This window comes from Drosophila mauritiana, chromosome X (genome assembly GCF_004382145.1).
Source record: "Drosophila mauritiana strain mau12 chromosome X, ASM438214v1, whole genome shotgun sequence".
NCBI classification, from domain to species: domain Eukaryota; kingdom Metazoa; phylum Arthropoda; class Insecta; order Diptera; family Drosophilidae; genus Drosophila; species Drosophila mauritiana.
This window is the reverse complement of record NC_046672.1, coordinates 5205940-5220875: the sequence shown is the minus strand read 5'-3', so window position 1 is coordinate 5220875 and position 14936 is coordinate 5205940. Positions and strand designations below refer to the sequence as shown.

The following is a 14936-nucleotide window of genomic DNA, read 5'->3' as shown; positions in this document are numbered from 1 at the left end:
GTGGAGAGCCGGTGGACGATAAGCTAGGCGTGCTAAATGAAATGCTTGATCTTTCCCTGCCCGAAAGGAAGCCGTTTGCGTTCATAAATCGTTTGTCTCTTTAATACACATAGAGTTCACGGTTGGTTAGTTATTATAAATTAATCGATAGTTAAGCCTAGGTCATAAGATAAACTGTGTGTATAATTATTTATTCTTCGCTATTGTATAAATCTCTCCTGTTGCCAATGCTTTCGCTACGTAGGTCCAGAACACATTTACTCCTCGGCTCAACTTGTAAATATCTACGTGGGCGGTATGTATATGGGCCCGTATATAGTGTATATATATTATATATATTTAAGGTGTACATAAGTTAAGTTACTGCAAAGTTAAATATATTGGCAGAAGCGAGCAATTGGTTTTTATTTCATTTGTATTCGTTATCATAACTTTGAACATCTGCAAATAGTTCCCCTCGTGGTTTAACCCTTCCATTTCATTTGTGCTTTTCCGTTTTCAGCTATCCATGCATCCATTCTGCGGTGGTTTCCTCCGCTCCCTCCGATCCATTCAGCGCCTTTTTTTGTCTCCCAAATTCTCAATTCTCTGATGTGAGTAGTTTAAGTAACGTTCTGTCATAGCAATGGGCAATGTTGGTACCAAAAGAACTTACAGCTAATAAAACATGCTAATTTCCTTTCAGTGTCTTTTTGTTATCCACTAAAAAAATAGTACAATTATATCGAGGACACAAAAGCCAAACTCCTGAGAACTACAATTTAAAATGAGCGCGTGTGTTTCCTCCTTCGTTTCATTTAACTAACTAAAGCTTGTTCCAAAAAAAAATATTGCGAAAGTGTACAATTAATTTTGAGTGGGAGAAACCAAATGCGTTTGGCATGTGTGAGTATCTGCCTTCTCTTTCTCCGGCTCTCTGTCTGCATCAAATCTAGGATTCCCAATGTTCTTGCATGCGCCTCACATCCTCAGTCCCGCTTAAAGCTCCTGCTAGTCCCTAGTATATGCGTTCGTAGAAAAGCAGATAGGCCTGCGCCTTCAGCGCCGTATCCTCGCTAACCTCCTGGACACGCGAGTCGGACACGTAATACCATTTGCCAGGCGGCGCAAAAACGTTGGCAGCCTCCTCCAGCTGCTGCGGCTGCTGCGTTTGCTGCGTCTGCTGCTCCTCGAGCGGCGTGGCTGGGGCATGGCTCTCGTCGGAGGTGGACGAGTTGCTGCTGGAGTTGCTAAAGTCATCGCTGTCGTCCAACGTCTTCAGGTGCTGCTCGCGCGCCTTCTCCTTGGCAAGCAGCTCCTCCAGTTTCTTTAGCTGGTCATCGTCTTGGTCCAGTTCCGCCTTGCTGCCATGCGGCAGGAACCTCCAGCGTTTGTCGCCCGGCGCCACCTTTGGACGCACCTTCACGTACGCCGTGTAGTGGCCACCGTACATGCCGCCCGAGTGCTCCACCACGCCGTATAGGGCGTACAACAGCTTCTTCTGCTTGCGATCGATGTTCGGCAGATTCTTGACCTTCGACCCACAGAAGGCGGCAATGTCCAGCAGATTGGGATAGCTAACCGGGCGCGTCAGCTTGCGAAAGATGCAGCGCGGTCCCAGCTGGAATCGCTTCAGGTGTAGTATGAGCACCGCTGGCGGACTGGAGACCAGCAGCTGCTTCGTGGCATTGGTGTTCACCGACTTGGCCTTCGGATCACTGCCGTTAATGCGCTGCGTGCAGCTGTCGCATCCCACCTTGTTCTGCCCCGTCATCAGCTCGACAGCGGTAAAATTGTTCAGGCACGACTGCACGGAGCACTCTCCATCCTCGCACTGGTAGCGCGGCGCTATCGTGGTGCTCCAGTCCGAGTAGCTCTGCGTGCGCACTCGCTTCGTACGGGCCTGGGCCTGTGCCATGGCCTGGGCCTGGCTAGGAGTCTTCTCTGGCTGCTCGGTTGCCTTGGCTTCTCCATCCGCGTCGGCAATGCCATTGGACGTGCCCTGCTCAGCTCCCACCGAGACCTGGCGTATCACCGAGGCACCCTTCTCTGAGAGTCCGGCAGTGACCAAGCTGGCTGGCGCCAAGGGATCCTCCAGAGCGCCCGATGAACCAGACAAACCAGGTTCGGCAACAGAGTTATTGTTGCCTGTGGCACTGGTGCTGGTGCTGCTGTTGGTAGCAGTTGGCGCTGGACTGGTGGCGATTCCCGAGTCTGCAAGCGATTCGAAATGAAAGGCGACGAGTCAGTATATTATATCAGGCAATCATCGAACTTTTTCTAATCACGATCACAGATCTGTATTTGTATAGAACAACTCAACTTGCAAGGGAATGCGATCTTTATAATTATAGAGCCTTACACAAGATTACATATATAGAAATAATAGAGGACTAACACACATCTACCTTATATGTATGAATTAAAGATTGATTAATGCAAAGTTAAATACAGAAATGTTCACTCACCATTCTCGTCCTCTTCGAGCGAATCCTTGTCCATGTGCTCCGGCGTGTCGTCGCGCTTCTCGCCCGGCGGCTGGCCATTGCCATTGCTGTCCATGTAGGTCTTGGAGGGAGCTGTCATGGATGCCGAACTGCTCGACACATTAGTAGTGGACGGCGCGGCTGTGTCCTCCACCAGATTGTCCTCAACATCGGCGTCGGAGTGCTCCGACGTAGTCACGCTGGTGGAGGTGGAGTCCTCGGTCTGGCCGTTGATCTGTTCAAGGTCATCGTTGGCCTGGCCGTCGCCGGCAACCAGGGAAGGCAATAGAGCAACGCTCTGTTCTACGGACTCGGCCAGTTCATTTCCATTTCCGCTGTCATTTCCGTTAAGATTAAGGCTAATCTTCTGGCGCTTCTTGGCCGCCCGCTTCGCCTTACGCTGGCGCTCCTTCTCCTTCTTCACCTGCGACTTGGATGGGCCCAGGGATGCCGCCTCACGGGCGTGCAAGTAGAAGGACGAGGATGAGGCTGTAAAGTTGACACTGCCATCCGTAAACTTGGTGTTTATCGTCGGCTGGTTAGTGCTCGGGGTGACGTTGGAGCTGCTGGACGTAAGACTGAGCTCCGGACTTGGTTTTCGGCGCTGCGGAGGCTGAGGCTTCTCTACGGCCACGGGCAGCGACATGTCCAGGAAGTACTCGTGCCGCGAGGAAACGTTGTGGCAATCCTGGCAGGTGAGCGTTGACACGAGGAAGCCACGGAATACCTGTTCCGGTCGCAGGATGCGGTCTCCTGCTTGATTGCCATAGATCTTGCACTTCTGTCGCATCTCCTCTGACACACTATTTACATCCTGATCCTTGTAGCCGAGGTTCTGCAGGATTACACGCTGGTAGCGCTTCAGGTCCTCGTTCCGCACGCTCTCCAGTAGCTGGCGCAGCAGTTCGTGAGCATCATGCTGATCGCCGCCCGTAAACTGAGGACACTTTACGCACAGCCTGTCAAAGAGCTTTCTGGGCGTAAATACACCGCCGCCAGCCTGCAGTTCCTCAAGGGCATTGGCTAACGCGGCGGTAAGTCCGCCCCACGAGGAGAGGGTACCCTTGATCATCGGCAGCTCAATGTCACCCTTGTCCTTTATCGTGAAGGTTCCGCCAGGTAAGATAAATCTGTTGAGAGAAATACACATCAGACATGATGGCTTTGCATACACATTTGCGGCTATTAACTTACTCTTCTCCTGGCTCCGACAGTTCTTTTAGTACGCTAAGAAGGAACGGCGTTTGGGCGAGGCACTGCATCACCGCATTAAAGAAGCATGTATTGCCCAGGTTGGTCAATCCGCGCACGCGGGGCAGGCGTTCGTTTTCGATGCGCGGCGTCTCCAGGGTCGGGAGTCGTCTGTTCCCCGTGTTGCCATTGGTGGTGGCAGAGTACTGGTCAATTCTCTTTGCCATACCCGGCACACTGGTCAGCGAGTCTGAGGTTGAAAGTACGGAGCTAGGCTCCGGTGGTGGCATCGGTATGGCCACCTGCCTGTTTCGAGATAAGCCGACCCCGCCCCCGCCCGCCGCCAGAGACCCTCTACCGCTGGAGTCGTCAAATGATCCGCCAGTCATTGGCACTATAGGTGTGAGGTGCTCCAGCGTGGACTTAATCTTCTCCTCGATGTAGCTAATCGTTGGCGTACTGGGCGTGACCGTGGCAGTGGGCGGCTTCTGGGCCAACTTCTTGACCAGCTCCACGCACTCAAGCAGGTTCTTGCGCAGATTGGAACAGATTTTCATGTCGCACTCATAGCACCAGATGTCGAAGGAGCGCGTGTTCATGGCCAGGGCATGCGAGTCCGAATGAGGTGTCTGGAACACACAGAAGGATTACAGCTTCTACCATATGGAATAAAAATGTAAAACGAGCAAGTCGTTTGCAACTGATCTAACTGATCTAGATTCCTGCTCACCTGGTAGTGTTCTAAGGCGTGCTTGTGGCGAGCCCTCCCGCACAGCTGGCTGCCGCACTTGAGGCACAGCCACAGGGTGCTGTCAAATTCAAAGGCGACCGGATTTCCGCCAGAACCGACAGCTCCTTCTCCCGCTCCCGCTCCACTGTCCGCTATCTTGCCCAGCTTCTGGCATTGGCTGCACTCGTAGAGCAGACCCGTGGACTTCAGTAGACGCCTGAGTCGGGCCGCGTCCACCGCCTTCTTGATGTGCTGGCAGCTGGCGGTGGTGGGGGTGGCGCCATCCGTCTGCCCGGGCGAGCCGAGTGCTGTCCGATGATGCCGATCCTCATTGCCGGAATCCGTTGAGCAATCGTGGTCGTGACTGTCCGCCTGACGCTTCTTTACCATGGCAAGGTAGCTGCTTGGCCTTGGCCTCCTTGTGGACGCGCTCTGCAAGGAATAGGTAGCGTTCCAATCAGAGATTCAAATCTTCGAATTGCTTCGAATGCAATCGTTATACGTCAAAACCCTGCTGCTGCTCTTCTTATTCGGCTATCAATGTGTATAACTGGCAACGGTATTGAATTCGATTGGGATTGGGTCGCACCGCCAGACTGACCCTATTGGCTTTGTTTGCTTTGTTGTCTTTCGTCACGTTTGGAACTGTGACCCAGGATTTGAGGTTAAGTTCGTCGCCCCGCTGCAAGTCAGCGATATTGAGCGCCCCCGCTGGCCCCGCCCCCACGGTTGTATGACCACCCAAACATATATGTATTACCCTTTTCCGATGATTTATCGAAAATCCAAAGGACCCCGCACTCACACACACACCCAACACATCAAACCCATACGCACGCACACACAGACACGAACTGTGATAACCCACACACATGTACAACAGGATCTGCGTACTACCTTGAATTTATTCGCTGCGATATGCGTAGTACATGAGCACACAACATATATGTTTAACAGCACTTTTATGCGCTTTTAATTCGTTTCTGCGTAAATAGAAAACGTGAGCGACGTGACCAAGTGTGACCGTTGCTTACTTCGCGCGTGTGGTCAATTTGAGACGATATCAAAATCTATAGATTTTGAAAATAAATGCAAATAATTCCATTATATCATTCCACTTTTAGTTAATTATGCTGGATTTTTTATGCTGGTTAATTTTTTGAACCAGGTACACCGCTTTATAAATTTAAAAAAAATTATGAAATAAAATTACATATATCACTGTGTTAAATTATAAAGAAGATTTTTAGTGATTTTTTTTCGCTATCTGCTCCTATATACATATTAGTTCGAAAGGAATGATTTATAGTGCTGACAAAAAATAAGCTGATTTTTGCATGAACAAGCATATTGTGGTAAAAATCAGAACTATCGATTTCCCAAGAACTACGTTGGAAAATTACAAATGCACAAAAACACTGCTCTACAAAATATCGTAACGATATATCGCGAAATTTTCAACACTTTTGGGAACAGTCAGGTGGCAACACCGCCTTGGAAGATATGTACTTATGCCCATATCGATACATATCGATGAACGTGGGCAGCCCTGTTTGTACATGTGCTGCCATTCGATTCGAGGACCAGCACTCCGAGCACACGTTTTTCGGCTTTCTAGAAATAATTCGGCTACAATTCAAACCGTGAAGTGATTTCTTCCTATTTTTTTTTGTGTGCACAGCTCTTGTAATTCGAGGATTTGGTCATCGCGAGTGCGGGTGATTAAGCAGGCAGCTCCGATTGCCAGAGTTTTGCGCATGCATGGCAACACTGCCGCACGCCGGCCATGTTATTGTGATTTGTAAAAGGTGGAACGTAGACACGTGTTTAATTCGTGCAGCTCTTTAGCGTTGAGAAAACGACAGTAATTCGCCAGCAAATAAGCAAAAACAATACACAACTCGCGTGTGCAGTAGATAGCATTGAAAGCACCCAAAGATAGTGAGCAAAATAAGTTACCCAAGCGGTTCACAAAGGTAAGAAATCGCAGCACGCGGAACATAACCTAGTACAAAAAAAGTGCGTGTGTGTGTTTGCCAAAACAGAGAGATGTGACGGAAAATGGTGTCATGTTCTGTTCTGTGTGGATTCGTTCCAATGTCCGTGTCTTGAGCTCTATTTGCATCTCTTTCCCGGTTCCTCTGCCACCGTTTTCACTACCTTTTTTTGTCAACTTTTTGTTAAGTGTGTATTGCTCTGTCTTGCCGCTGTTGTTGTTGTTTTTCCGGCAAAGTGACAGTAAGTGGTTATGGAAAAAATTGGAGTTCAAATCGGCGATTACACAATGCCAGCAGTCACACACACACACACCCACACTCGCACGCATACACATGCCGAGCATAAGTGCGTCTGTGTGTGTTACAGCTTTCACCGTTAATGTTCCGTTTTTTACGCCTGAAAGAGAACAAAGGCGAAAAGGAGCTGCCACTCCCACAAAGAAAACATTGCGTCTATGCATACATATGTGTACACATATAAAATAGTATATCCCCCGATTATACAATCCCCGCCCATTTTTGGCCACCATATGATCGGAAACCACGTTGCCAAGATTATAACAATGTGGACTTTTTCGGCTAGCTGGCAATGTTGTTGCACCTGACTTGTTGTTGTTTTGGTGCTCTCTTTTGGCCCGCCTCTCTGTGTCGCTCTTTCTCGCTTGTTCGGGGGAATTTCAAATTTTTAGGCTGTTGCTTCACCTCCCCGTTCGTCGGCTTCCTCTTCTTCTTTGGCCGCACTGGTATTCGAGTTTGGAGCAACAACAATGTGCAAGTTCAAAGTCAGAAAATAACAAATAACCGAAAGGCACACAAAAAAACATGCCTAAACATGTTTGTTTTCATACCGAGACACGCACACACATCAATATTCATGTATAAACAAGCTTACAGTGTAGGAAATATACAAAAAAATAACAAAACTAGAAGACCATTGCGAAGTTGTTGTGCCCTTATCTTAAATTTTATCGTTTTAATTCTTTAACTGGTAAAACTACACTTCTCCCTGTTATGCATATCCATTTATCAAGAATTTTAGGCAAAACGTTGCAAGCTTCGTCAACAAGTTGTAATACTCCCAGCAAAGGGTATTAAACGTAATCTGAAAAATTCCCGTCACCCGGTTTCGACGATTAGGAAATGCCACAGCTGTCTGGCCAGTTGCCCTTCCATGGCCATTTTATAGCACCCCACTAGGCCCCTTATCCCCCCACCCCCGGCACGCACACATCAACCGGTGATCTGTCGCTATATGAACATTTATATACATATACATATGTATGTATGTTTGTAATACAGTCGCTTGTCGATTGAGCTTATCATCTGACCACTGTGTAACCGGAGGACCTTTGGGCCCTAACAAAGTGACGATATTGTCGAAGGGGTGGAAGCTCAGTATAGTGGGGTAAATCGGTTGTATTGTGAGTAAGTTAAATGTACTAAAGTTCTCATTGCTTTAAACCACTGTTCGGCATGACTAGCACTTTTCGTGCCCCGGAAATTTTGACAAAATTGGAAGGAGCGTCGCTTACAACGCATTTGAATGGATTTTGATTAACGGTTTTCGGATTTCTTTGTTCTAATGAGCTCCCCACTCTCTCTTCTCTACGCGTTTCTGTCTCGTTCCCGCTTGGAGGGATGTGTGAGTGTGTGTGTGTGTGGGTGGAAAGGGGCGCTAAATAAAAACTTGCCACCACGCATCCTCTCTTTTTTCGCGGGTTGGTGGGGGTATGACGATGCGGAAGAGCGGATGGAGTGAAGAGCGGAGAATTGGTGGCGAAATAAAAAAAAAATAATAAAAATAAAAAGCCAGAGGAATTGGCAATTAGAAGGCTGGCAAAGTAGTTTCCCTTCATATATCGAGCAGTCGATATCTCGAATCTCTCGAACAATTTCGCCGGCATTTCGAAACCCGAAAACAAAAAAAGAAAGAAAATAAACAAAAGCACACAAGAAACTCCAAAAAATAAGCCGAAGCGAATTGATGCCATAAAACGACATAAAATACAAAACGAAACCGGAAGAAGCAACGAATTCAGTTTTATCCTAGTGGTGATACAAAAACACACATTTAATTGTTGAAGGAGGTGAAGAATTTCTGGCAAAGCTGTTGTTTTCGTAACTTTTAGTTTTGTTTTGTAATGATTTCGTAACATTTGCCATTGCCATACGTAAACGTAACGGTTTCTTCTTGCGCCTCTCTTCCGTTCTTCGCCGACGCTCTTTTGCGTTCTTGCGCACGCGCTCTTTGCATGCGATCTATCGCTCCATCTCTCTCGCTCTCTCCCGTTGCGTTTTTCCCTTCCGCGTGGCATTCAAAAATCGCTTTGCACCTTTTTCGTCGCGCGCTCTCTCTCTTTCTCTCTCTCGGCATTTGTGTTGTTGTCTATATTTACGTATTTATTTGTTGCTATTAATACGCAAAAGTTCAGAAAGGAAAAAACCAAAATCAAACACACTAGCAAACACACACGCACACTTATGCAAGCGAGCACATGCAGGCGGGTCTCGTGACTTGCAAAACAAATTCGAAACCTTTTAATAGGTTTTTTCAAATATAACAACACAATATACAATATATTTAAAAATCAACGGTCATGTGGATGATGTTGACAAGTTAACCCTTGAATTTCATACTTTTCTTCAAAATTGATTTTATATTTAGAATTCTCGCTAAAATTTAAGCGCAAATTCAATTCATTTCATTTAGCTTTCAAATTTATTCGAAACAAAATTGCATATTGTGTACCATTTCTTATCTTGAGCCATGACAAGCTTTTTAAGTAATTATATACGACGCTACTTGATTTGTAAATTGTTGCCCTGATAAGAGTGTTCACACATTTTCCGATTGTAAATTAAACAACAAACCATAACTTTACCAAATACTGCACAAAAAGAAGGCTACTTAATTCCTGTTTCAGTATTTGTGTGTTTAAAGTAATCTATTTGTGTGACAGTACACAAGTTTATTTTGAAATATCACAGACTAAGTAACTTCCACATTTCAGATCTTTCAATATTCAGCGAAAATGGTATCCGGTCGTCCTCTACTCTACCTCTCACTGCCCGGTGTAGCATTTATACTCGGCGTCTTTTGGTTTCGGCGTAGATATAAAAATTGTTTAGACAAGCCCGACGACGAGGACTCATCGGCCATCAATGACTCGTCGATTGAACCCACTGTGCAGGCGCGCAAGTCCAACGGAGTCCTGCAGAATGGCAAGCTGCCGCAGCAGCCGGCCAGCAAGTCGATGAACATCAACGGAACTTTAGTTAACGGAAGCGGTAGCGGATGTAGCAGTGATGAGAAGGACAGTCCCACTACCATGTTGTATGGTAAATCAGCACCCATCAAAATCCAGAGCAATGGACGCTCCTCAAATGGCAAGCATCAGCAGCAGATCGATTCCGAAATACTGAAGTCAAAGATACAGGACGCCGAGCACAAGACACTCTGCTCCATAGACGAGGATTTCGAGAATCTATCGTCGCCACGTGATTTACCCGATTCGGTAAACACACGCATCTCGTTCTACAATCGTAAGACTAGCCAAAAGACGGTGGAACCGGTGGTGATTAAGGCCACGCGCACACCCAAGATATCGCCAGAGAACTCCTTCCTGGATACCAACTACACCAACAAGGAGTGCGAGCAGAACAACAACTGTGAGCCCAAGGAGGAGACCGCCAAGGAGGAGCCCTCCAAGAAGGAGGCCGATCAGGAGGAGCTCGAGCAGGATCAGGAGCAGACGGTGTTGAAGGAGGAAGTGGTCGATAACAAGGGCAATCAGAAGCGCAATGTGGATGCAGCCAGTCCATCGCTGAGCATTTGCAGTGTGCAATCGGGCGATTCTGGCAAGGGATCCAGCTTGCCGCGCTCGGAGGCGACACGCGTGAAGACCACCTATGAGTTCCTCTTCCCGATCAGTCTGATTGGTCACCTGTACGGCCGCAAGCGGGCGTTTATTAACCAAATCAAGGCCAAGACCCTGGCCAGCGTGTCTCTAGGCAAGAATCCCTACTCGGGCAAGGTGCGCATCTGTACCATTGAGGGAACGGAGAGCGAGATTGATGCCGCCCTGGCCATGATCCGTCAACGTTTGCCGGCCAAGCGCTATCCGAACTTCACCATGCAACGCATCCACTTTGCGCTTCCACAGACCATAGTTCCTCTTTCGACCGAAAGCCTCTACAATCTACAAGTGAGTGGTGATGGTGTGACGATGACAATGGTAACGATGCCGCCGACACGACATGGCTATAGCTGATTAGCTGGCTAATTAGCTGACTTGATTTGATGATTTTATGGTAGTATTCCTCCCGTTGAATACGCAGAGACTATTTCAAATTCTCTAAGTGGTTGACACTGCTGTTCCTGTCGTGTCGGCGCAATCGGAAAGGCTTCGATTTCGAGTCCCCATCCATCCATATATCTCTAATGCCTTGGCTAACTCCTCCTCCGCAGCTGAAACTGATCGAGGGCATCAACAACGATGTGGTGGTGAGTGCGGTGCTATCTGGGTCGCATATTTTCATCCAGCACCCGCTGCATCCCTCGCATCCATCGTTGCCTTTGCTGCAGAAGCAGCTGTACGATAGCTACTCCACCATGGAGGCGCCATTGCTGCCCAGTTTGGAGCTCAGTGCCGTGTGCGTGATACCCATCAATGATGTGTGGTATCGCGTCCAGATTGTCGACACAGACCCCGAGGACGAGGAGCGTTGCGTCATCAAGTTTCTCGACTTTGGTGGATACATGAATGTCGGCTTCAACACACTGCGACAGATTCGCACCGATTTCATGAATGTGCCCTTCCAGTCCACCGAATGCATCCTGTCCAACATTGAGCCCATCGGTAAGTGTGTGCATGCATTATGCCCTTATACTGTGTACTCATTCCTTGATTCTCACTTTTTCCATGTAGATGGCACCTGGTCCATCGAGGCGGCCGAAATCCTCAACCAACTTACCAAAGGCATTGTCTTGCAAGCACAAGTCGCCGGCTATAATAGTCACAACATACCAGAAATCTTTTTATTCGCATCCCTAGGTCCCAATGTGAGTATAAATTCTCGATTAGAGTGAGACGGAGTGATCATGAAGAGCGAGAGAGCAGACTACAGTGCGTGACATAATAACAAAACGGTTTCGAGCAGAAACTTGCTTCTTACTTTAAACAAGCTAGCTAAACCATTTGAATTGTTATGCAACTAAACTTAAACTTGTACACACATATGTTATCCTTTTTAAAAACAAGGATGGCACTATCGTCTGTTTTTAAAAAGGGTACCAATCCTTGCTGGAACAGAATATTTCTAACTCTTGTTTCTAATTGCAGAATGTAATCTTTATCAATAAGGAGCTGGTCGGCAGAAAGCTCGCAAATTGGGTGGAGATGAGTGACTAACAGCCTTAGTGAACAACTCAACTAGCAACCAAGAACTATATGAAAACTTAAAAGCAAACTTAAACAACAATCACTCAAACCCAAATCAAGCAACTTGGCGGTGCAGCAAAAAAGGAATGCTTGAGTCTAGCGCAACAGGCTCCAAGATGCGGATTCGGATAAAGGATTTCGTATGCAGCTTTTGCAGTTAGCATGTAGCATTGTAGCACACAGCATATAGCAGTTGCCTGATTCCAAAAGAACTGGCAAGTGCAGAGGCCTCAACACAAAGAAAATGAAACGTTTGTTACGTTGTTTAGATTGCGACTGAGCCCATGAAGAGAGCCCCTTAATCATTACATAACAAACAACACACACTCGCATAATACCCCCACACACACACACCACACACACGCATATATGAGTAAGAGCACCTAACAACACACTAACCCACACATATTACACAACAAGGACTGTCCAGAATTGGATACCAAAATGGGGGAAAGTTAGGGATCAGCTGGGTTATGCGTTTTGTGACCACATGGCAACACATGGGCGGGCGGGCATGCAACGGATCGGACTGGAGCTGCAGATATTACCATACTCAGTTTATAAGTAGGCATTACTAAATAATGTACATAGATTTTATAACGATAACGAGAGGCGAAACAACAAACAAACAAACAACACACTAAATAGACCCAACTAAAATATCGAGCGTTCATAAGATATATACAGATATACAAAACCTCAGAAACTCTGGATAGGAATTAGAGAAAAACCTGACAAAATTTTAGTTTTATGCTGCTATTTGTGCTGAGATCTGTAAATATTATATTAGGCCTTTTTAAACAACTGATAATATCTAATCGTCGAGTTCATACATTTACATGCATTATAAATTTTTTGTTGATTTGTATTCGAACTGTATTCAAAAAACGTATTCAAAATTCCCAACCCAACCCAACTCACACCCGCACTAAAGCCACAGAATGCCTAACAAAGAAAAAGAAACCATTTAAAAGCGAATTCTTAATAATTATATATGCGTGTGTGCCATTGTTAGACAACAAACCAACATTAAACATAACAAACATAACAAGCAAAACAACAAACACAGTAAAAAAAAAAAACAAAATCAGAAATGGATACTTTTTCCCCCAAACAAACCCATTGTATATAAATCCATTTTGACAGACAAAGAAATGCAAAAAACAAATGAGAAACAATGATTGTTGCTACCAAAACTAGCCTATTGAAAAGAAGGAGTGAAAACCTCTAAATGCCTTTCTTTCAAACTTCTTTTGTATATGCAAGAGGAAAAAGAAGCAAGCGAATTGTTGCAAACTTATCGCTTATGCTACCAATTCTGGGTGTCTAGCCTAGCAGCAATTTTAGCTAGAATTGTTCTAAGTGTAGCGCAGCCACAACAACAACATCAACAACACATCGATAATAACACAATAACAAAATAACACACTAATAAACCATCAAAGAAACCAACCATGTTAATCATATTTATTTTGTTGTGTATGAAAAATAGAGTTTTATTTCAATTGTATTTTACATTGACATTTACATTGATCGGCAGCAACGGAATTACTATAAACATTTATAAATCGTTTCAAAAAACAACAAGTTTTCAGGTTCAATCACAATTCAGCTTAATAGTCGTCGTCATCGTTCTCATGTCGTCATCGTCATAATTAAATTACTTAGATAATGTAATGTACAAGTGATGATCCACACAATATTCATCTATTTGGTCAACATGAAAGACTTGGAGTGTTTTTCTTCTTCAACGGTAGCCTACAATTATTATAGTTAACGCTATCATTAAACCATTATTATTATTATTATTATTATTATGATTACCTCTTTTTTTGCTATTTGTTTTTAGATCCTTCTTGATAATTAAAGCAACTTCATTCTAATTGTTATCCTAAACTAAAACAACTTTTGGAGTGGCGCGCTGCCCTCCACACTGTAGTGCAAATTCGTTTAATGGATCCTCGTTTTTAATGTCGTTTAATGCCTTTGGAAATTCGATTCGGTCGGAAGAGAACTACATTTTAGCCTATGGAAAACTAAATACATATTATTGCTTACTTTTAAATGAAGCATTCATCTCGATGAGGGAGTAGGAGATTTCAATTTGCATGCGCCAGAGTTGTCAACGTGCTCGGTGCTTTATCGAATTCATTGTAGATTTGTCACTTGTACAATTGTTGATAAACTGATTAACTGATAACTGATTTACAGACATAGAGATAATGCAAACACGACAGACATGATGTAGAGCACATATTGAAACTAATCTTAGTCGTTAGCGGGAAGAGAAGAGACGTGAAGGTGAAGTGAAGAGTCCTCCCTCAAAGATCATCGTTTGTGTGTGGTACTTCTATTTTTTTTCTTATCTAGTAATGCTGAGAGACGTGAGTTACGAATAAGATTTAATTTATAGACGCATTCAAGTGAGAATAATTTACAAATCTAGTTATTAACTAAATATAATGCAAGTACATTAAAATAAAATATTATTGAAAAGGAACAAAACCGTGTTGATGTGTGTTAGTCGGGTCCTTTTCTTTTAGCTGGATCGTTATCCTAGGAAGTGATATCGCCACTTTTATGGACACGCCCGCCTAAACGTGCCAACTAATTTTATAATTTATGTACTTACCCGTGTCACGGGCTGGATTGACGTGATGATGGCCGCGATAAGGAAGTTGAAGTCATCATCTTGCTAGCTCGATATGGTTTTGCGATCCCCCCAATAATGTCGATATCCAATCCAATTCCCGTGATTCAATGCAATCGAGCAAAGGAAGCCTTGATTGCCGCACTATTGGACTATTGGATCGTCTGGCTCGTCGGCTGCACGACGATGTCTTGGATATAAAACGATTGCGATATCGAACTTGGAGCCGGAGCGGAGGTGGAGAACTCTGCGCCAGAGTTGGTGGCCAAAGATGAATTGCCTGCGAAAGTGTGAAACTGGTCAGAAGCGGTCTTTCGATCGTAAAACTTTCATTGACCAATGTCTGGAATTCCTACGAATCTATATGTGCGCCAGCCTAATTACCCCAGCGATTAATCGACTCCTAATTGGTTTTGTCTGCGGTTCTGTTTTCGTTTCCTTTTCAATTGATTGGTCATTTCG

The 14936-nt window shown here is 45.2% G+C and overlaps 2 protein-coding genes across 4 annotated transcripts; one reads left to right on the top strand and one right to left on the bottom strand.

Moving 5' to 3' along the window:
* Nucleotides 1-312: 312 nt before the first annotated feature.
* LOC117146915 (ubiquitin carboxyl-terminal hydrolase 16) lies at nucleotides 313-5431 on the bottom strand. Of its 3 annotated transcripts, none has more exons than XM_033313540.1 (5): nucleotides 5284-5431; nucleotides 4387-4818; nucleotides 3660-4285; nucleotides 2448-3595; nucleotides 313-2193 (listed from the first exon to the last, which is right to left on the bottom strand). In XM_033313540.1, exons 2-5 carry the CDS (start codon nucleotides 4774-4776, stop codon nucleotides 998-1000), a joined length of 3360 nt encoding a protein of 1119 aa, XP_033169431.1. In that variant the 5' UTR covers nucleotides 4777-4818; nucleotides 5284-5431; the 3' UTR covers nucleotides 313-997. The 3 variants fall into 3 exon arrangements, with proteins under 3 accessions (XP_033169431.1, XP_033169433.1, XP_033169432.1); XM_033313542.1 differs by lacking the exon at nucleotides 5284-5431 and adding an exon at nucleotides 4988-5090; XM_033313541.1 differs by lacking the exon at nucleotides 5284-5431 and adding an exon at nucleotides 4889-4981.
* A 512-nt stretch (nucleotides 5432-5943) lies between these two features.
* On the top strand, nucleotides 5944-14060 carry LOC117146657 (A-kinase anchor protein 1, mitochondrial). Its single transcript, XM_033312994.1, has 5 exons — nucleotides 5944-6362; nucleotides 9395-10588; nucleotides 10852-11242; nucleotides 11312-11445; nucleotides 11726-14060. The coding sequence occupies exons 2-5, from the start codon at nucleotides 9416-9418 to the stop codon at nucleotides 11792-11794; spliced, it is 1767 nt and encodes a 588-aa protein (XP_033168885.1). The 5' UTR covers nucleotides 5944-6362; nucleotides 9395-9415; the 3' UTR covers nucleotides 11795-14060.
* Nucleotides 14061-14936: the final 876 nt, after the last annotated feature.

Bases quoted from the DNA above. Each gene is read 5' to 3' on its own strand.
- LOC117146657 (XM_033312994.1), top strand. From the start codon at position 9,416: ATGGTATCCGGTCGTCCTCTACTCTACCTCTCACTGCCCGGTGTAGCA. The intron at 10,589-10,851 runs GTGAGTGGTGAT...CCTCCTCCGCAG, and splicing joins AAAGCCTCTACAATCTACAA to CTGAAACTGATCGAGGGCAT. The intron at 11,243-11,311 runs GTAAGTGTGTGC...TTTTCCATGTAG, and splicing joins GTCCAACATTGAGCCCATCG to ATGGCACCTGGTCCATCGAG.
- LOC117146915 (XM_033313540.1), bottom strand. From the start codon at position 4,776: ATGGTAAAGAAGCGTCAGGCGGACAGTCACGACCACGATTGCTCAACG. The intron at 4,286-4,386 runs GTGAGCAGGAAT...TGTGTGTTCCAG, and splicing joins ACGCCTTAGAACACTACCAG to ACACCTCATTCGGACTCGCA. The intron at 2,194-2,447 runs GTGAGTGAACAT...AATCGCTTGCAG, and splicing joins GCTCGAAGAGGACGAGAATG to ACTCGGGAATCGCCACCAGT.